The following is a 20,475-nucleotide window of genomic DNA, read 5'->3' on the forward strand; positions in this document are numbered from 1 at the left end:
CTACAGTGGCACCATTGCACTCTAGCCTGGGTAACAGAGCGAGACCCTGTCACAAACAAACAAAAAAATATGATTGGGCATGAAAAAAGTACAAAAGAATCGGCTGATAAGTTATTAGAATTAAGAGACATTAGCAAGGTTTCTGGATCCAAAACGAATACTCAAAAATAAATTGTGCAAATATTCATAGCAGTTTTAGTCACAATACTCAAAACCTAAAAACAACTCAAGTATCCATCAATAGGTGACTATAGAAACAAAACGTAGAATAGCTACACAATGATGTGTTGCTCAGCTACAAAAAGGATCAATAATACACATGAGCCACTTACTGATTAACTTAGCTCCAGATTCACCCTTCGGTCCCCACCTGCTGTCATTAGCTGGACTCCATCCTTCTCCTTGGCTGTGGGCACAATGTTCAGCTTCGTCAAAAGAGGGCGCTCAGGCCGGGCGCGGTGGTTCACGCCTGTAATCCCAGCACTTTGGGAGGCCGAGGCGGGCGGATCACGAGGTCAGGAGTTCAAGACCAGCCTAGCCAACATGGTGAATGAAACTCCGTCTCTACTAAAAATACAAAAATTATTTGGGCGTGGTGGTAGGTGCCTGTAATCTCAGCTACTCGGGAGGCTGAGGCCAGAGAATTTCTTGAACCCAGGAGGGGAAGGTTGCAGTGAGCCGAGATCGCGCCACTGCACTCCAGCCTGGGGACAGAGCGAGAATCCGTCTCAAAAAAAAAAAACAAAAAAAAACAAAGAAAGAAAAAGCGGACGCTGGAGGGAGCCTGCAGAAGGCAGGGGCTTGTGGATCTGGTGCCTTTTCCTTCCTTCCTCCATGTATGTAGAGGACCGCGATGGTGCCCTGCCCCAGGCTTGGCTACATGTCTCCACCCTGAAAGCAGCTGGCCGTGATTCCAGGATCCGCTCACACTGGCAGGGTGACCAACTCATCCTGGCTCTCCCAGAACCGGCCCGCTTTGAAAAGTGGAATGCCCATGTCTGAGAACTCCCTCAGTCCCAGGCAAACCGGGATGCTTAGTTTCCCCATAGACCAGACTCCTCCAACACAGCTTTTAAAGGAAGAGGAAAGCCCAGAACTCTCAGCTCCTCTCCCCAGGTGCTGAAGGGTCCTGTTCCCACCAGGACCACAGCCCAGCCCTCCACAGCTAACGACAGAGGTGGTTGTGTGTCCGTCTTCAGGTTTTGTTCCCTTTTCCTCCCTTCCGTCTCTTCTCCTAAAACGTGCGAAGGAAACTGGGGATAAGAGGGAGGCTTTCGACAATATTAGGAATATCCCTGACGTTCTTTCTCGAGAAAACGTAACATCTACCACCCTGGGTCCCCTCCTTGGGATCCTCACCGAGGACATCGATTTCAATACGGCGCTCCAAGAGCCCCTGGCACACCCCGGGGAAGCACAAGAGATAGGGGCCAGTCAATCCAGGGACTCCAGCTGGGACCCCCGGCGAGTCCCTCGGCTACATGCCGTCCTTGCTTGCAGCTTCATCCTTGGAAACTGTTTCTCAAAGTGGTGCCTTGGCCTGTCTGCACGTGGAAGGCAAGAATCTGAAGGCCTCAAAATCTGCAGGCTTAAGGAGCTCCTCTGGTGCCGCTGACGCACACCGTAGCGCACCTGCGGCGTCTCGTGGCTGGCCCGTTCTCAGGGCACGCAGCTGCACTTCACCAGATGACGCCGATTGTTTCCTAGAGTGGTGGTGCCTGGTCCACCCCATCACAGTCTTCATGAGTTCCCCTTGCTCCCCATTCTCTCAATATTAGAAGCGGCCAGATTTATCAAATTGTTGTCAGTCTCGGAGTAGTAACAGTATCCCATTAAAACCTGCATTTCCCTGGTTACTAATGACGTGGCGCTTTTATCATGTATTTAATTGGCTAATCATGTTTTCTTCTGTAAAACGCCCATTCATGGGCCAGGTGCAGTGGCTTAAGCCTATAATCCCAGCCCTTTGGGAGGCTGAGGTGGGAGGATCACTTGATCCCAGGTGTTTAAGACCCCATCTCTTAAAAAAAAATTAGCTGGGTTGAGAGGTGCATACCTGTATTCCCAGCTGCTTGGGAGGCTAAGGCAGGAGAAACACTTGAGCCCAGGAGTTTGAGGCTGCAGTGAGCTATGATCACACCACTGCACTTCAGCCTGGGTAACAGAGCAAAACCACCTCTAAAATACACCAAAAAAGCCCATTCATGTCTTTTTAATATTTTTCTCTTCAGGCCGGGCACAGTGGCTCACGCCTGTAATCCCAGCACTTGGGGAGGCCGAGGCGGGTGGATCACGAGGTCAGGAGATCAAGACCATCCTGGCTAACATGGTGAAACCTCGTCGCTACTAAAAAAAAAAAAAAAAAAAAAAAAGCTGGTCGTGGGGGGTGGGCGCCTATAGTCCCAGCTACTCAGGAGGCTGAGGCAGGAGAATGGCGTGAACCCGGGAGGCGGAGCTTGCAGTGAGCCTAGATCGCGCCACCGCACTCCAGCCTGGGTGACAGAGTGAGACTCTGTCTCAAAAACAAAAAAAATTTCTCTTCAGTTGTGTGTGTGTGTGTGTGTGTGTGTGTGTGTGTGTGTGTGTGTATTGCTACTTAAACCTGTCTCAAATGTATTCAGCAGTTACATTAACATACACCATGTACAATAAAGCCACAAACTTATGTGCACAGCTTAGGCTTTGAGTGTAACCGCTACCCGGATCGATACAGAACCTTTACATCACCTCAGAGTCCTTGTGCCCCTTCTCAGGCATGTCCCTCTTAAAGATGACTGCTATTAACAGTGCTTAGTTTTATCTGTTCTTGAACTTCATATAAATCAAATCATAAAGTGTGTGCTCTTTTGTGTCTTGCTGTGAGATTCATCCCTACTGAGACATTTAGCAGGAGTTTTTTATTGTCATGTAATACTTTATAGCATGAATAAACCATAATTGATAGACACTTGTGCCATTTCCAGTCTGGGGCTAACATGAATTAAACTGCTATTAACATTCTTATTCATGTCCCTTTCTATACTTATGCACTTGTTTTGTATATACTAGGAGAAGAATTGCTGGGTCACAAGGTAGGCATGTTTATAGCCTTGGCAGATAATTTCTTAAGTTTTCCAAAGTGGTTAAACCAATTTCCACTCCCACCAGCACTGTACGAGAGTTCCCACTGCTGTACGTTCCCTCCAACACTTGGTATTGCCAATCCTTTTAAATTCTGGTGGTGGGTGTGCAGGCATATCTCACTGTGACTTTTAATTTGCAAAACTTGGATTGCCATTGAGGTTAAGCTTTTTTTGTGTAGTTAATTGACCATTCGTGTTTTCTTCTGTTAAATACCTGTTCATGTATGTTTCCATTTGTTTATTTGAATGCTTGTGACTTGGTAATATTTAGGAGTCGTGCACATATTCTGGACACTAATACTGTTTGGGTAAATGCATTGCAAGTCTTTCCTCCCAGTCTCTCTTTCTTCCCTGGGTGGGTGGGGGGACTCTGCGCTTTGCCTCCAGTGTCTCATGTGTGGACCATTTTAACTGAAGATCTGGGCCATAAGGCTCAACATACACTTCCACGGCAGCTCTGGCTTCAGCCTTCACCCATCTGTCTGGATTCCTACTTTCATGTCCTTTTCGGCCCTGAATATTTCCTGCTAGCTCAGTTATAGTTACCAGCCCCCAGCCCTGTCACCATATTTCATTCAGAATTTTTAGGGGTTTGTTTTAAGAGGCATAATCAGGATCTGTAAGATGCAGGTTGTCAGAAGTGGAAGTCACCAGTTACTCTTGAACTTTCTTTCTTCCTTCCTTCCCCCCTCCCCCACCCCCCTTCCCCTTCCCATCTGACAGTCTCGCTCTGTTGGCCAGGCTGGAGTGCAGCGGCGCAATCTCGACTCACTGCAACCTCCGCCTCCCAGGTTCAAGCAATTCTCTGCCTCAGCCTCCGGAGTAGCTGGAACTACAGGCACATGCCACAACATTTGGCTAATTTTTGTATTTTTTATAGAGACAGGGTTTTGCTATGTTGGCCAGGCTGGTCTTGAACTCCTGGCCTCAAGTGATCCATCTGCCCTGGCCTCCCAAAGTGCTGGAATTACAGGTGTGAGCCACTGTGCTCAGCCATGTTTGAATTTTCATGTTCTAACTATAAGCATCCTCCACAAAAGGCAAAGATCCTCAAAGTTCAGGTCCACAGGCACTTGATCAACGGTGGGATGTTTGCTACAAAAATACATTTCCAGGCCCCACACTGAACTTGTTAAATCAGAATCTCTGGGGATAGAGCCCAGGAGACTTATTTTTTATTTAATTATAATATTTATTTATTTTGAGACGGAGTTGCCCAGGCTGAAGTGCAATGGCGTGATCTCAGCTCACTGCAACCTCCACCTCCCAGGTTTAAGTGATTCTCCTGTCTCAGCCTCCCGAGTAGCTGAGATTACAGGCACCTGCCATCATGCCTGGCTAATTGTTTTTGTATTTTTGTAGAGACGAAGTTTCATTATATTGCTAGGCTGGTCTCGAACTCCTGACCTCAGCCTCGGCCTCCCGAAGTGCTGGGATTACAGGTGTGAGCCACTGTGCCTGGCTGAGTCTTTTATATTATTTATTTATTTTTGAGACAGAGTGTTGCACTGTCCGCCTCGGCCTCCCAAAGTGCTGGGATTACAGGTGTAAGCCACCACGCCCAGTTGAGTCTTTTTTATTTTTTATTTATTTATTTATTTTTGAGACAGAGTCTTGCACTGTCGCCCGGGCTGGAGTGCAATGGCATAATCTCAGCTCACTACAAACTCCGCCTCCTGGGTTCACGTGATTCTCCTGCCTCAGCCTCCTGAGTAGCTGAGATTACAGGCGCACACCACCATGCCTGGCTAATTTTTTGTATTTTTAGTATAGACGGGGTGTCACTACGTTGGCCAGACTGGTCTTGAACTCCTGATCTTGTGATCTGCCCACCTCAGCCTCCCAAAGTGCTAGGATTACAGGCGTGAGCCACCAGGCCCGGCCGGAGTCTTATTTTTCAAACAAGCATCCCAGATAATTCTTACCTGCTGAGCCATCGCCCTAGGGACAGCCTCTCCCAGAGAGCTGCTCAGAGACAAAATGACATGCTTTGAGTGGCTAGAATACCCATATGCAAAAGAATGAAGCTGGACTCCATCCTCACACCATACAGAAAGGTTAACTCAAAACGGACCACAGACCTACATGTAAGGCTAGAACTATACAACTCTCAAGAAAACATAGGAGCAAATCTTTGTGACTCTGGGTTAGGCAAAGCCTTTGTAGACACCAAATGTACACGTGACAGAAAAAATAGATATGTTGGACTCAATCCAAATTAAAAACTTTTGTGCTACAAACAGCATCATCAAGAAAGTGAAAAGACAACCCATGGAATGAGAGAAAATATTTGCAAATCATATATCTGATACAGGACTTTAGAATATATAAAGAACTCAGCTGGGCATGGTGGCTCATGCCTGTAAATCCCAGCACTTTGGGAAGCCAAGGTGAGTGGATCACGAGATCAGGACATTGAGACCATCCTGGCCAACATGATAAAACCCTGTCTCTACTAAAATACAAAAAAAAAATTAGCTGGGCCTGGTGGTGTGCGCCTGTAGCACCACCTACTCCGGAGGCTGAGGCAGGGGAATTGCTTCAACCCGGGAGGCGGAGCTTCAAGTGAGCCGAGATCGCGCCACTGCACTCCAACCTGGGTGAAAGAGCAAGACTCTGTCTCAAAAAAAAAAAAAAAAAATCTATCCACACAAAAACTTATACACAAATGTTCACGGCAGCGTTATTCATAACAGTCCAAAAGTGGATACAACTGAAATGCGTTCAGCTGATGAATGAGTAAACAAAATGGGGCATTTTCATACGATGGAGTATTACTCTGCAATAAACAGGAATGAAGGACTGATCCATGCTACAAAGCGATGAACTTTGAAAGCATCAGAAAGAAACCAGACACGAAAGGCCACATGTTGTGTGATTCCATGTATGATTGTATGTGAAATGTTCAGAATAGGCAAACCCATAGAGACAGAAGGTAGAGGAGTGGTTGCCAGGAGACTGGGTGGGGAGAAGGAAATGGGGGAGTGACTGCTAATGGGTACGGGGTTTCTTTGTGGGGTGATGAATTGTTCTTAAATTAATGGGAATGGTACAATTTCGTAGATGTACTAAAAACCATTAAATTGTACACTTTTATTTATTTATTTATTTATATTTATTTATTTATTTATTTATTTATTTTGAGACGGAGTCTTGCTCTGTCGCCCAGGCTGGAGGGCAGTGGCGCAACCTCGGCTCACTGCAACCTTTGCCTCCTGGTTTCAAGCAATTCTCCTGCTTCAGCCTCCCAAGTATCTGGGATTACAGGTGCCCGCCACCACACCTGGCTATTTTTTGTATTTTTAGTAGAGATGGGGTTTCACAATGTTGCCCAGGCTGGTCTCAAACTCCTGACCTCAGGTGATCTGCCCGCCTCGGCCTCCCAAAGTGCTAAGATTACAGGCATGAGCCACCATGCTCGGCCTAAATTGTATACTTTTAATGGATGAATTTTATGTGTGAATTATTTATCAATAAAATTGTTTTATATATATTATCAATGAATACATATATTATATATATATATTTTTTAAGTGGCTAGGAAGTTTGTTGTTATTCATTCCCCTCCACCTGGAGGATGATGGAATTTGATGGAATTTCCACCTGCCAGTCTGTTATGTTTTGTAGAGTGCATAAAGTTATCACTACAGATGAGATCCTGATGCTTGCCCAGCTTCAGGTACAACCTCCCCGTGACTCTAAGGCAGCGGGCTCAGTGAATAGACAGCTCCTACCTGGGCCCGTAGAGAGGTCCACAGTTTTTGTTCTTCCTCTCCATCTGGAGATCAGTGGCGTATCTTGCTGTTTCTGAGAATAACCAACTGGTGCCCCAATGGTCATAGGTAAATGAGATGTCAGTGCCCTCATTCTGGCTGCGGGGCCCAAGATCAATTGGAAAAGATTTGCAAAGGAAATATGAGCTTGGCCTGTAATCCCAGTGCTTTGGGAGGCCGAGGCGGGTGGGTCACCTGAGGTCAGGAGATCGAGACCATCCTCACAAACACCAAGATACACTAAAAAAAAAAATTACAAAAAAATTAGCCAGGCGTGGTGGCGGGCACCTGTAGTCCCAGCTACTAGGGAGGCTGAGGCAGGAGAATGGTGTGAACCCGGGAGGTGGAGCTTGCAGTGAGCTGAGATCGCGCCACTGCACTCCAGCCTGTGCGACAGAGCGAGATTCCGTCCCAAAAAAAAAAAAAAAAAGAAATATGAGCTTGATAGGAAAAACTGGAGTTTACTGCTTGGGCATCACTAAAATACAGAAGTGATGGCTGTGAAACTTGACCTCAGCCCTCTCATGACAGGGAAGGAATGACCAGGCTGGTAGGTCTGTAGCTTGTTTGGTGCTCCTGAGCTGTTGATAAAAAATAAAAATAAAAAATAGGCTGGGCACGGTGGCTCACACCTGTAATCCCAGCACTTTGGGAGGCCGAGGCAGGCGGATCATCTGAGGTCAGGAGTTCAAGGCCAGCCTGGCCAACATGGCAAAACCCCATCTCTACTAAAAACACAAAAATTAGCCTGGCATGTGCCTATAATCCCAGGTACTCAGGAGGCTGAGGCAGGAGAATTGCTTGAATACGGGAGGCAGAGGTTGCAGTGAGCCGAGATGGTGCCACTGCCCTCCAGCCTGGGCAACAGAGCAAGACTCTGTCCCAAAATAATAATAATAATAATAATGAAATTGTTTTGCTAAAGGGCAAACTTTGTTGTTGGGTCCTAGAGCCTGGGCCCTGGCCCTTCTACCCTTCTTGGTATCTGGAGCTGACCCTTGGAACCTCTGTGCGTGGAGACAAATGTAAAATTGGTCCAGTGCACAGTGCCAGGCTTTGTCTGTCTTATCACCTGCTCTAGGCCTAGCAGAATGGGTGCTTCGGGCAGAGTGGTGTTTGTTTAATATTTGTAGAATGCATGAACCTAAGAACTGAAAAATTCATTAACTCAACTTTTTTTTCTACTTTACTTGATGGAGACAGCTTTAATAATGACCTTGGTCTCCTCCGGTTAGAAGTGGACAAGGGACCCTTTATTATTATTATTATTATTTTATTTGTATTTATTTATTTTTCTTTTTGGAGATGGAGTCTTGCTCTGTCCCCCAGGCTGGAGTGCGGTGGCACAATCTCGGCTCACTGCAACCTCTGCCTCCCAGGTGCAAGCGATTCTCCTGCCTCAGCCTCCTGAGTAGCTGGAATTACAGGCGTCCACCACCATGCCCGGCTAATTTGTTGTATTTTTAGTAGAGACGAGGGTCTTACTGTGTTGGCCAGGCTAGTCTCCAACTCCTGACCTCAAGTGATCTGCCCACCTCAGCCTCCTAAAGTGGTGGGATCACAGGTGTGAGCCACCTCGCCCAGCCAAGGGACCCTTTTTAAATGCTCAAGGCTCTGGCCGCAGAATCCTCAGTCTCCCCACCTATAGAATGGGTATCACAGAAGGGACAAGTCCAGGGGAGGAAGAAGCCTTGGCCCTGGAGGCAGGAGACCTCGATTCCTTCCTGCGCGGGGCCTCTGTTTCTCCCTCTGTGGGAGGAATGAGCCGGGGGGATCTTGTTGGTTGCCTTACTACAACCTCAGTGCTTGTCTGTTTGTTTTCCCAACCAAGTCCTCTTTTGGTTGAGATATTCACTCATCCTGCACACGGCTAAGGCTCCAGGGCAGACTGAGCGTTTCCTAATCAGTCTAAGACGATCAGCACGGGGCACCCCCTGGCGATGGCTGTGGGCCCAGGCCTGGGCTTGGAACTGAGACAGAATTGAAGCGCTCACAGCCCAGGTTTGGGAGAGTGGTCCCCACGTGCCCCTCACTTCCCTTCCCTCCCTCATTTTTGGTGAGGAGAACAATGGCTTTCCTGAAAGTTCTCGTTGGCCAGAACTTTGTTCCATGGTCACCCTAGCTGCAAGGAAAATCAGTAGTTTTAGGTGGTCACCTTAGTAGCCTGAACAAACTGTGGGTCCGATGGCATGGAGGAAGGGAACCCTCAAAGGAAGGCATCCATCGGTGTCTGCCTCACCAGTAAAGACCATTTAGGGGCCGGGCGCGGTGGCTCATGCCTGTAATCCCAGCACTTTGGGAGGCTGAGGCAGGAGGATTTCTTGAGCCCAGGAGTTCCAGATCAGTCTGGGCAATGTAGACAGAACCCTGTCTCTCCCAAAAATAAAATTACCTGGGCATGGTGCTCTGCATGTCTGTGGTTCCAGCTACTTGGGAGGTTGAGGTGGGAGGATCACTTGAGCCTGGGAGGTCAAGACTGCAGTGAGCTATGACTGTGCCACTGCACTCCAGCCTGGGACTGGACCATGTGCCAAGAAAAAAGAAAAAAAAAGAAAGAACACTTAGGTTCTGTCTCTTCTTCCTCTATCATTCTGTTATGAAGTGTTGCAGTAAACATCCTTGAACGTGTCTCCTTGTGCACGTATGAGTTCAAGGGTAGGAGTTGAGAAGTGGCATTGTCCTATGTTGAATGGGTGGAGTACGTTATATGCATTTCACTTTTAGTAGATGCTGTCACAGTGCCCTACAAGGTGACTGAACCAACTCATATTTCTCCTGCAGTGGGAGAGAATCTGTCTCCCCACTTTCATCAGTCAGCGCTCTCTCTCTAGGGCTGGATGGTGCGGTTACCTTGTTCACGAAAGGTGGGGGAGTCAGTGAGAGGCAGGACAGCACAGTGGGGTCACGTGCCCTAGGTTGGCCGCCGGCTGCCTGTGTGAGCTGAGGAAGCCACTGCCCTCTCTGAGCCACAGTTTTCTCATCTGGACAGTGGAGATCATAAGTTTTCTACTTTGCCAGGCTGTTGTGTGGATGAAATGAGCCTGTGTGTGCCAAGACCTCATCATAGGGGCTGGCCCAGGACTGATGCACAGCACGTGGACTCCCGCCTATTTGCTGTCTGCAGACCCCCTCAGATGCCTTCTCTTCCAGATCAGGCCAAGGAGCGGTGAGGACTAAGCTCTGATTTTTTAAATCTTGCCCAAATTCCTTTCTAAGGGGTCTGAGAAGTCATGCCCTACAAACCAAAAATTCTCATCAGATGGGTTTTATTTAACTCTATATATCGTGACTTACTTTCCAATCTGACTCTGGCATAACAAGGGAAAAAGTCAACATGTTTTACTCCAAAATATATTTCCTTGCCGTGAAATTCCTTCCTTGAAATGCCTTGGAATCGTGTCACAGTCTTGGCTTGGGGAGCCCCTTGGTCAGGGCTCCCTGAGGGGCCGCAGCTCTTCTCTCCCCATTGCCTGCAATGTGATGAGTGGGGGGTTGCGGAGGGGGGCATGTTTCAGCCCCGTTTGTGTTACAGCTCTTTCAGTCCCGCCATTTGGTAGGTCCTGGGTTCTTGTGCGCATCCAGGAAGAATGAGGTTCACGGACAATGGGAGGGTGAGCAAGGCGGAGAGGAGTTTCATTGAGTGGATTGTGTAGACCGAAGCGGGTAGCTCCTTTCTGCAGACAGGTCGTCCCAACTCAGGAGACCTGAACTGGGTAGCTCCTTCCCACAGCTGGCCATCCCAATGTCTTGGTGAGTGTGGCTGAGTCCCAGGTTTTTACGGGCTTGGGCTTCAGAAGGGAAGAAGTAGATGCTGACTGATCCATGGGCAGCCATGGGTGGGTCTGGAAAAAGCACCCTAAGTTCTCATTCCAGGCCATGGACTCTACCGGAACTGAGCCTGGCCCACTGTGCTTCAGGCCGTCCCTGGCTTGAAGGTGGGGCTTCACCAGGGACCTGCCCCTTTCCACCCAGGAGCCTGTCTGCCTCTTGCTGCCATTGATCACATCCTCCATGGCACCCAGGCTCTTTCTGCTGAGGGGTGCCTACAGGCCAGTGCCCAGCTGCCCTCAGCTCCCCCTAACCTCCCTCTCTGTGTTTCTAGGCAAAGTCTGAAGCAGCAGGGGGCTGGAGTGTCATCGTGCCCAGAGCACACACCCGGCCCTGGGTCGTGACAGCGCCCAGGCTTGGCCTCAACTTTGCCAGCTTCCGAGCCTGCAGTGGTGGTGATGGGGCTTCCCAGACCCCAGGCAGGGATGCCTGGTCCGCGGCAGCTGCACCCAGGAGGGCAAGGCTCCCCCGTCGCCATCTTGGAAGGAGGCAGGGCTCCCACTGCTCCGTGGAGCCCACAGCCTCAGCCACACCACCCCCAGTGCAGCCAGTGTCTTTGCAGCTGCAACTCCAGATGGGCCACCGCGGCCATGGTTTTCATGCCTCTGAACCCTCAAGTGTGCCTTAAAACTCAGCTCCCAAGTCGCCTGCAACTCCTTAGGGGGGCTCCCATGAGTCCTGATCTGACTTTAAATTCCCTCTCACCTCTCACCTGCTTTCCTGGGTGAGTCGTAACCTCTCTCTAGGTTAGTCCTAACTGTACCACTGTACTCTTAAAACTCATCTGACCCCCAGGCTAAAGAGGTGGGCATGTTGGGAGAATACAGGGATGTTTAATGGAACCCAAGGGCAGGGATGGATCTCAGGAACGATCAGAAATCAAGATATTCTGTCTGCTCTGTGAACTGTAAGCCTCTGGGGTTTTTTGTTTGTTTGTTTTGTTTTGTTTTGTTTTGAGATGGAGTCTCGCTCTGTCACCCAGGCTGGAGTTGGAGGGCAGAGGCAGGATCTCAGCTCACTGCAAGCTCCGCCTCCCAGGTTCACGCCATTCTCCCACCTCAGCCTCCTGAGTAGCTGGGACTAAAGCATTTATTATCACTGAATAAATGATGTAATCACAAAGGATTTACATCCAAATGGCGTTTCATTTGAGATCCCTTCCAGGGACCGGGAATGCCAGGCAGAAGGAGAACCACAGAGGGAAGTGACCGGAGCCAGGCCTGTGCTGGCCAGCTTTCGAGGTTCGCTGTCTCCTCCAGCCTGGGGGCTGGTCCAAGGGGCAGAGCTTCATCACCCAGCATGGGGCATTTACAACCTGGACGTGCAGCCTGTAACGGGGGCCTCCTGAGGCTGGATGGAGGCTTCCGGGGCAGGGGCACATTGTCAAAGAAAGTTCAGGGTACACACCCTCTTCCCTGGGGGGCTTTGGGAAGAACTGAGCCCTGGGCAGGGGAGGCCACTGATGGAGTTTCAGGAGGTGGTATCCAGTGGCTGAGCAGGGCAGGGAGGCAGGGTGGAGACTGAGCCGCCAGGCAGAGGGGAAGGTGCAGGAGGCAGGACCTCTGGAGAAGGCCCCTGAGAAAGGCCCTGGGATGACCTGGCGCTCATCCTGCCTGCAACCAGGACAGAAGCAAAGGAGGCGGGCACAGGAGGCTTGGCTCAGCCCATGGGAGCTGCTGGCTGGCCTGGTCCTGGGCTACCATGGTTGGTGCGAGGGTTAGATCTTTGCTGGAAGGGCCCTAGGCTACCCCAGATTAGAAGGGGCTTTAGCCATCAGGCCCAGATGGGCTTCCCAGAGCCCAAGGCTAGAACCCAGGCTGGCCTGGGCTGCTGAGGCCAGGTAGGCAGAGCACGGGTGTTGCCCAGAGCACTGGATTCAGGTCTAGCCTTGGATCCAGGCGACCTCAGGCATGGCACTTACCCTCTGTGGTCTCAGTGTCCTCCTGTCGCTGGGGGAACCCCCAAGCACCTACCTAATGAAGACCGTCTGGAAGGTCAAAGGAAATAATGGAAGAAGAGGATCGACTGCTCCATCAGCCTAAGATGTCACTGTCCCTCTGGCATCTGCTCCTGGGCCCCGCGGGCTTTGCAGACCCTAGAGGGACCATTTCTTTTCACTCCGTGGGACCTGAAGAACTGAAGAAGCAAGTCTAAAGAAACAGCTACATCTGTCAAGAACGGTGCTACATCCATCAAAAACTGCATTACACCTCTCTAGATGTAGACAGCTACGCCTGTCGTCTGGAGCCTCAAGTGGCTATTTAAATTTGTGAAAATTAAATACAATGTTGAAACCATCCCCTCAGTTGCACTCGTCACTTTCAAGTGCCCAACAGCCACCCATGGCTAGTGGCTGCCATATTGGACAGGCAGATGATCATACTCTTCATTACCAAGAGCTGGGCTGGATGGCGCCGCCCGAGAGATGGGTGTTTTTGGTTTTTTTGTTTTGTTTTGTTTTTTGAGACGGAGTCTTGCTCTGTCACCCAGGCTGGAGTGCAGTGGCGCAATCTTGGCTCGCTGCAACCTCCACCTCCCGGGTTCAAGCGATTCTCCTGCATCAACCTCCTGAGTAACTGGGACTACAGGCTTCAGCCACCACGCCCAACTAATTTTTGTATTTTTAGTAGAGACAGGGTTTCACCATATTGGCCAGGCTGGTCTCGAACTCCTGACTTTGTGATCCACCCACCTCGGCCTCCCAAAGTGCTGGGATTATAGGCATGAGCCACTGCGCCCAGCCAAGGTGGGTGTTTTAAAAGCTGCGTTTGTTGAGTGCTTCCAGAGCCAGGCACTGCGCTAAGATCTTTATCGGCATCACCACTCCCCTATCCTACAGCAACCCTGCGAGGTGGCTACAGTTTTTAGCATCAAGTTGGTTGTAGGAAGAGAGGCTCTGTGGGTTGGGACTCCAAGGACACACCATGCGTTGGTGCTGGAGCCATCACTTGTCCCAGGTCCGACTCCAGAGACACAGCCTGCACTCCACTTTATCACCACTATGGGCTTCACCTGTCCTGTGTCCCCAGACCCCTACATGAGGCCAACTTCCAGCCACCTCACCTTCAGGACGCACGAGACTGTATCTAGCACGCTTTATTGGCTTTTTAGGGGAGCTTTGCCGAGGCTGTGGGGCTGGGGGCAGGGGATTAACTCTTTCCCTGGGGCAGCGCTCCTGGCTCTGAACCCATCAGGGGATTTTCTTGGGCAGGGGATTAATGATCCCGCTCTCGATGTATTCGAAGACTGTGTATGGGTCCTGGTCCCCATTGAGGGTGATGGCAGACCCATACAACTGCTCCAAGTCAGCCGAGTTCCTGTAGAACAGGTCCATTTTCAGCTTGACCTGCTCTTCAGCATCCTTCGGGTTCTGCAGGAGGCGAGCCTGGATCTCCATGGTGGGAGGTGGCTTGTACATGAGGTGGTACCTACAAGGAAGGAAAGCAGGTGACCCATGGCCTGGCCCGGAAGCGGGGGAGAAAGGGACACTCTACTCTATTGTGGACCAATCTGGGGTGTCCTGGCCACCACCACCATCACCAAACATTTACTGCTGTGTACCGCTGTGTGCATACCTTTGACTGATGGGCCCTGGAGCTACAGAGAGATCCAAGATGTGCTTCCCGCTCAAGGGAGAGGGAGACAGATCGGTGATAGGAGGACAGAATACAATCATATATGGGCAAATTCTTTCCTTCCTTCCTCCCTCCTTCCCTCCTTCCTTCCTTCCCTCCTTCCTTCCTGCCTCCCCTCCCTCCCCTATCCTTCCTCTCTTCCCTCCCTTCCTCCCTTTCTCTTCTTCTTCCTTTTTCTTTTCTTTTTTGAGACCAGGTCTCACTCTCTCGCCCAGGCTGGAGTGCAGTGGCGCGATCTTGGCTCACCACAACCTCCACCTCCCAGGCATGCACCACTACTGCCCAGCTAATTTTTGTATTTTTAGTAGAGAAGGGGTTTCACCATGTTGGCCAGGCTGGTCTCAAACTCCTGACCTCAGGTGATCCACCCGCCTTGGCCTCCCAAAGTGCTGGGATTACAGGCGTGAGCCACTGCGCCCGGCCTCTTCTTCCTTTTTCCTCCCTTCCATTCAATGTTTATCTGCACTGAGCCCGGCATTAAATCTGCCGCTGACAGTGCCATAGTAAGCAGGACAGGCACTGGTTCTGTGTCTATGGAGCTCACAGTCAGATAAGGGAGTGGGACATTACAGCAACTGTGGAGATGGAAGGGAGTACCACAGCCGTTCACTGTTGGGAGAGACCTCAGGGACAGAGTGACATGAACGCCACAGTGCTTGAGATGGGAAAGCTAAAAACTCCCATGACAAATCAGGTCTACATTTTAGAAAAATCCCTGAACTTCCTTCCTGCCCCGCCCCACCCCACTCCTGCGTCCCTACCAAGAAATGTGACCCTGATTGTCAGGAGAGATGGCAACACCCGCCTCTTAGTGACTGTGGGATTTTCCATTGCATTTCAACATGAATGCAGTGATTGTACTTGGTCAGACTGCAGAATCAAACTCGGAATCTACCTCCTGTAACTATGGGAAGCCTCAAAAGCAACTTGTGCCCATGGGGATGTGTTTGTACAGCAACCACCGCTGGGACGCATCATGGCTCAAGGAAAGGCCAATGAGGAAACGTACAGGTGACGCCCCCCCAAGGCTGCTGTTTCATGTGCTGGGATTAAGCTGTTGACCCCAGGATAGAGTAGGTGAACATTTCACCATTGTGTTGCTTTAGACATAAATTTCCTGGTTATTCTTCCAGGCAAAGAGGGTCAACAGATATTGCACAGAACAGCCAGTTGGATAAAGTCCATTTCGATAATCGTCCTTCAGTGGTCACCAGTGTTATCCCTGCAATGGTTCCACCATGGCACTGGTCAGTCAGTTGGGTCTGGCCCCTGGCAGCCCCCAGATTGCCAACCACCAGGAACACAATACAAACCTTTCCCCAGTGACTGGATCAATTCTTCTCAGAGTCAGCCGCTCCATGATGGAATCAAATGGCACATTCAGGAAAAACACCCTATAAGGAAATAAACCATATTAATAATGGTTTTTATTTCCTGTATTTTATGATGCTGTGACATCCTGGGGTCTTGCGAATCCTGGAGAGACTGCTCCTCCCAGGGCTGGCTAATTCCTAGAGCCAGCAAGCAATGTGCCTGCAAACCTGCCTTTCATGTACAACCCAATCACTCCAGAGCCTGTGTCCCCAACCGCTCCCTTCATCTGACTCTCACACCCCAAACCAATATTTTTCCTGCCCTAAACCACCCCAGGGCTGGGTGCCAGGCAACTAGAGACCATCCCTGTAGACCGAGCTTGCCAAAATTATTCAAACTGCCCAGCCCTATGCTCACTGTGACTTGTCTGCATTCTGGGGCACGCTCTCCCCTCACTCCTGCTGCCTCCTGACCGACCCTGGTGCCTCGCCAGGTCCTGCATGGTGTGGTGTGCCCCCCTTTTCCTGGGAGCTGTGAGTAACAAACTCTTCTTTCAATGGGCTAGACCTCTCTGTATCATCACCTGGTTACCTCTACATATTAGATTTTGGGTGCAATTAAGACAAGAACAAGCAGGTGGTCATGGGGAGCAAACCCCAGGCTGACTCTCGTCACCCCAGACTAAGGTGGGCATCATTTCCTGCATGTGGGTGGAGCCACTGCAGCCACTGCTCAGGGCTCTGGGATACCACACTTGGAGGTCACCAGGGACAGATGCGGGACAGCAGGGCTCCCTGCCAAGGATGCTCTCAGCTCCCCTGGTTCAGGGATAGCTCTCAGCCCCTATCACTCCTGGGCGTGGGACTCCCGGGGATGGGGGTCATTGTTTGGGTGACCTTTGGGGGAACATCTTTTTCTCTAGAGCCACACAGACTTGGGCTAGACTCTCACCTCCACTATGGACTTGCTGTGTGAGCTTAGGCCACTGACCCAGCCTCTGTCAGATTCAGTTATCCCAACTATAAAATGGGGCTAATTATAGTTCCCTAGTGTTGAAGATTTAACGAGATAAAGTGTGTGACAAGCTCAGTGCGAGGTCTGCACAGACTCGGTGCCCCAGCGTGGCAGCCATTATAATTTAATCACCGTCCCTGGATACCCTTCCTGGGAGTTCAGGCTCCCTGACTGCCCCTGCCCTCCTTGGAAAAGTGGGGTTGGTTGTTCTCAGCTTTCTCGCTTTCTCTTTCGCAAAGGAGCCCTGGACCCAAAGGAGCAGGACACTCCTGCTAATAAGCCCAAATCAGAATCCAGCGGAAGAGATGAAGGGCTAACTTCTCATGATTCTCAGACTGGGAACACCAGGGAACTCATCTCTCATCTCTCAAACTCCTAGCTCCACTGGTTTAATCCCCACGCCCCCTTTTTAGGGCAATGGAACACTTACTTTATATAAAACCTTTTTTTTTCTTTTAGAGGCAGGGTCTCATGTTGTCGCTCAGGCTGGAGTGCAGTGGTGCAATCACAGCCTGCTGCAGGCTTGACCTCCCAGGCTCAATCCATCTGCCCATCTCAGCATCCTGAGTAGCTGGGACTACAGGTGTGCACCACCGCACCCAGATAAGTTTTGTATCTTTTTTTCAGAGATGGGGTCTCACTTTGTTGCCCAGCTGGTCTCGAACTCCTGGGCTCAAGAAATCTGCCCCCTTCAGCCTCTCAAAGCGCTGGGATTACAGGCATGAGCCACCGTATCTGGCCCATATAAGACCTTAGGAGAGTGGTTCTCTGCCAGGGGTGATTTTGTCCCCCAGAAACGATCTGGCAAAATGTCTGGAGATATGTTTTGTTTTCCCAGCTGGACAGTGACGCTGGAAAGCACCTTATAATGTACAGAACAGCACCCACCTCAAAGAATGATCTGGCCCCAAATGTCAAGTGCATGGCTGAGGAGCCCTGCCTGGGACAGTGTGTGAACAAACAGAATGAGAAGAGGTGTGGCTGCTCCGGCTGGGAGAGGCGGGGCTGGGGATGAGCCAAGACCCAGCAGCTCCCACCCACGGAGCTAAGCCAGGTCTTCTAGCGCTAAACCATCTTGGTTCATTTTTTAAAAATAACTTCTAGAACATTCCATTGCTCACTATTTGCTCGTTTGTCCTTTAATTCATTTATAAATATATTTATCAAGTGCTGGCTGTGTGTGGGACACAGTAGGCAGCTCCAGCGTTTGTCAGCTCACCGTATGGAATTTAGGCACTGCATTTAAGAGTCTCCTCCTTGACGACATTGACAGGCTCCTATGACTGGCATGTGCAGTTTCCACTGGGGCCAAAGTTGGTGACAACATCAGCGACGACAAGAAAACATCAGTGACAACAAACACTCCCTGTGCACCCAAAGCCTTGTATTCATTTCACTTTCAAGAAAGTAAACTCAGGCCAGAAGCACCTCTACGTGCGGAGAAAACACACACGAATGAGACCTCCCTCCTTCCCTCCCAGCATAATCAAAAGACTAAATCAAAAGATTAATCAAAAGATTAAAATCCCAAATGTGGAAATCCTGAAAGCCGAATTCTGAGAGTCGTGTGTTTTCAGCGGTGCCCAGGCTAGCTGTGTCATGTTAGGCGGGACTATTACCTTGTTACTGTCTTGGAAACTAAATGTGGTTTCAGGAGGTGCCTATGGGTGCCAAGCTGACAACACAGTGGGAAGCTTTTCCGTTCTTTTCAGACTGCCTCCTCCAAGTCAGTGAACAAAAGCAGCCCCTCACTGACATCCTTGGAATTCTCCAGATGTGTTGAGCGGGCTGCCAAGAGGCCACGCTTTGGTAGGTCCAATGGGACACTGGTTCCCATGGGGCCCAGACCAGCCTTGGGGACACAGGTGTCACCTGCTCTGTCCAGAGCAATAGCAGCACATGCTCAGGAAATGCCTGTGAAGGAATGAAGAAATGAACCCACGGTGCCCAGACCTAGCATTCTTTTTAAGGCTCTGCCCACTGCCTGTTTTTTTTTTTTTTTTTTTCCATCGCTGCCAAAAAAACTCATCTAACTGGTAGAACTGAGACTGATCTAAAATCCTAGGGTTGGGCGGGATCTTAGACATGTAATTCCCAGGGACCAGTTGCATCAGTATCCCGTCGGGAGCCTTTGACGGTGGATGCCTATGCCCCTCGCCCAGAACTGCTGAGTCAGCGGCACTGGAGGGAGCCCAGTGTGGCCCTGGTCACTGGAATCCACTGCCTTGGGAAACACCTGGGCCAGGGATTCTGAGCCAGGCACCCCACAGGTCCTGTGAGCCCCGGAAATTAGATACAAACTGCTGACTACATGGAGAATGTGTGTCCTCCTTGGTGTTGAGCGGGCTCATCAGATTCTCAGAGAGGTGCTGGTCCTTAAACGTCGTTATGAAACTGAGCCAAAACCTCATGTTTTACAGGGAGATGAGGGACCTGGCCTCGGCAAAGCCGGGTCTGACCCCGATCCCGCACGCTGTCTTCACACTCACTGTTCTCCTTGGCTTGTAGACGCCTTTTCATTCTCCTGATTCCCTCTGGGAGGCACCCTGGCCCCCTCGCATCCCTGTGGCTTGGCTGGAACTACCGGGTATGGATCATAATCCTGAAAGACCAGTCCCAAATGTCACAATCCCAAACACTGAAATCCTGAAAGCTCAAAATCCCTGAAGTCTAAATTCTAAAGTCTAAAATCCTGAAAATCACAATTTCAAAAGATTAAAATCCCAAATGTGGAAACCCTGAAAGCCGAATTCTGAGTGATTTGTGTGTTTTCAGCAGTGCCCAGGCTAGCTGCATCATCTTGGAAACTAAATATGGTTTCAGGAGGTGCCTGTGGGTGCCAAGTTGACAACAGGTAGACTTGTGGACTTAATTTTATGTGTCACCTTGACTGGATGAAGGAGCACCTAGCAACGTGGTAAAGGATTCTTTTGGGCATGTCTGTGCAGGTGTCTCCAGAGGAGAGGGCTGTGAGTCTGAGAGGGTGGGTGGGGAAGCCCTGCTCTGCCCTGCCCTGCCCTGCCCTGCTCTCACTGTTGGTGGGTCCTGTGTAATCAGCCAGGGTTCTGGAGAGAACCAATACAGAAGGCGAACTGGTCTGTCTCTGAGGGCTGGACAGGCTGTGCTTCTGCTGCCATGGACATCAGTAATTTGATTTCATGAAAGGGCTTATCACAAGGCTGAGTGTGTGTGAGCACTGCACATGGACGTGGAAAGTTTAAAACTTCCTCAGTAAATGACGAGATGTCCTATTTATGCATCTGCATTTGAGAAGGATAAAGTTTCTTGAGAGCTCAGCTCTCTGGATGACTACATACGTGGTGGTGACCCATCTGGGTTTTTGGTCAATTCTGTCAAAAGACTTAGGTTGTGCTGAGGCAGGAGGATCCCTTGAGCCCAGGAGTTCAAGGCCAGCCTGGGCAACATTGCGAGACCCCGTCTCTGAAAAACAAAACAAAAAACAAAGGTAGGTTGTCTGTCGTGGTATTTCAGATGACCACAGTTATAAAGCTGAGTTCCCACAATGACCAACCATAGTAATATGCATTTATACATTTCATTTTTAACCTATTTCTTTATGAAGATGATTCATCTGCTCAAAACTGTAATACTTGTGTGACTGTTATTAGTGTACCTGAGTGTTTATCCTCAGTGTATCTGAGTTATTATGGCCAATTCTATTGTGTAAATTGGCCTACAAAGTGCTCTGTGGTGTTTTTAATATCTCAAATAAATCCCCTTTTCAAAATGTAAATAAACATCTTTTAAATAATTAAAACAATGTTTTTT

At 49.7% G+C, this 20,475-nt stretch overlaps 1 protein-coding gene across 5 annotated transcripts in view; it reads right to left on the reverse strand.

Annotated features, from left to right (window-relative positions):
- Window positions 1-13,803: 13,803 nt before the first annotated feature.
- The window catches only part of AK8 (adenylate kinase 8), a 153,590-nt gene continuing 146,918 nt past the window's right edge, over window positions 13,804-20,475 (reverse strand). For 4 of the 5 annotated variants that reach the window (XM_058445681.1, XM_032165492.2, XM_058445682.1 and 1 more), the window contains 2 exons: window positions 15,672-15,752; window positions 13,804-14,151 (listed from right to left, as the gene is read on the reverse strand). In XM_058445681.1, coding sequence (XP_058301664.1) covers window positions 13,914-14,151; window positions 15,672-15,752 — 319 coding nt within the window. In that variant the 3' untranslated portion in view covers window positions 13,804-13,913. The remainder of the gene's footprint in view (window positions 14,152-15,671; window positions 15,753-20,475) is intronic. The other variant, XR_009215320.1, reaches the window with a different exon arrangement.

The sequence above is a fragment of the Hylobates moloch genome, unplaced genomic scaffold (genome assembly GCF_009828535.3).
Source record: "Hylobates moloch isolate HMO894 unplaced genomic scaffold, HMol_V3 SCAFFOLD_10, whole genome shotgun sequence".
Classification (NCBI taxonomy): domain Eukaryota; kingdom Metazoa; phylum Chordata; class Mammalia; order Primates; family Hylobatidae; genus Hylobates; species Hylobates moloch.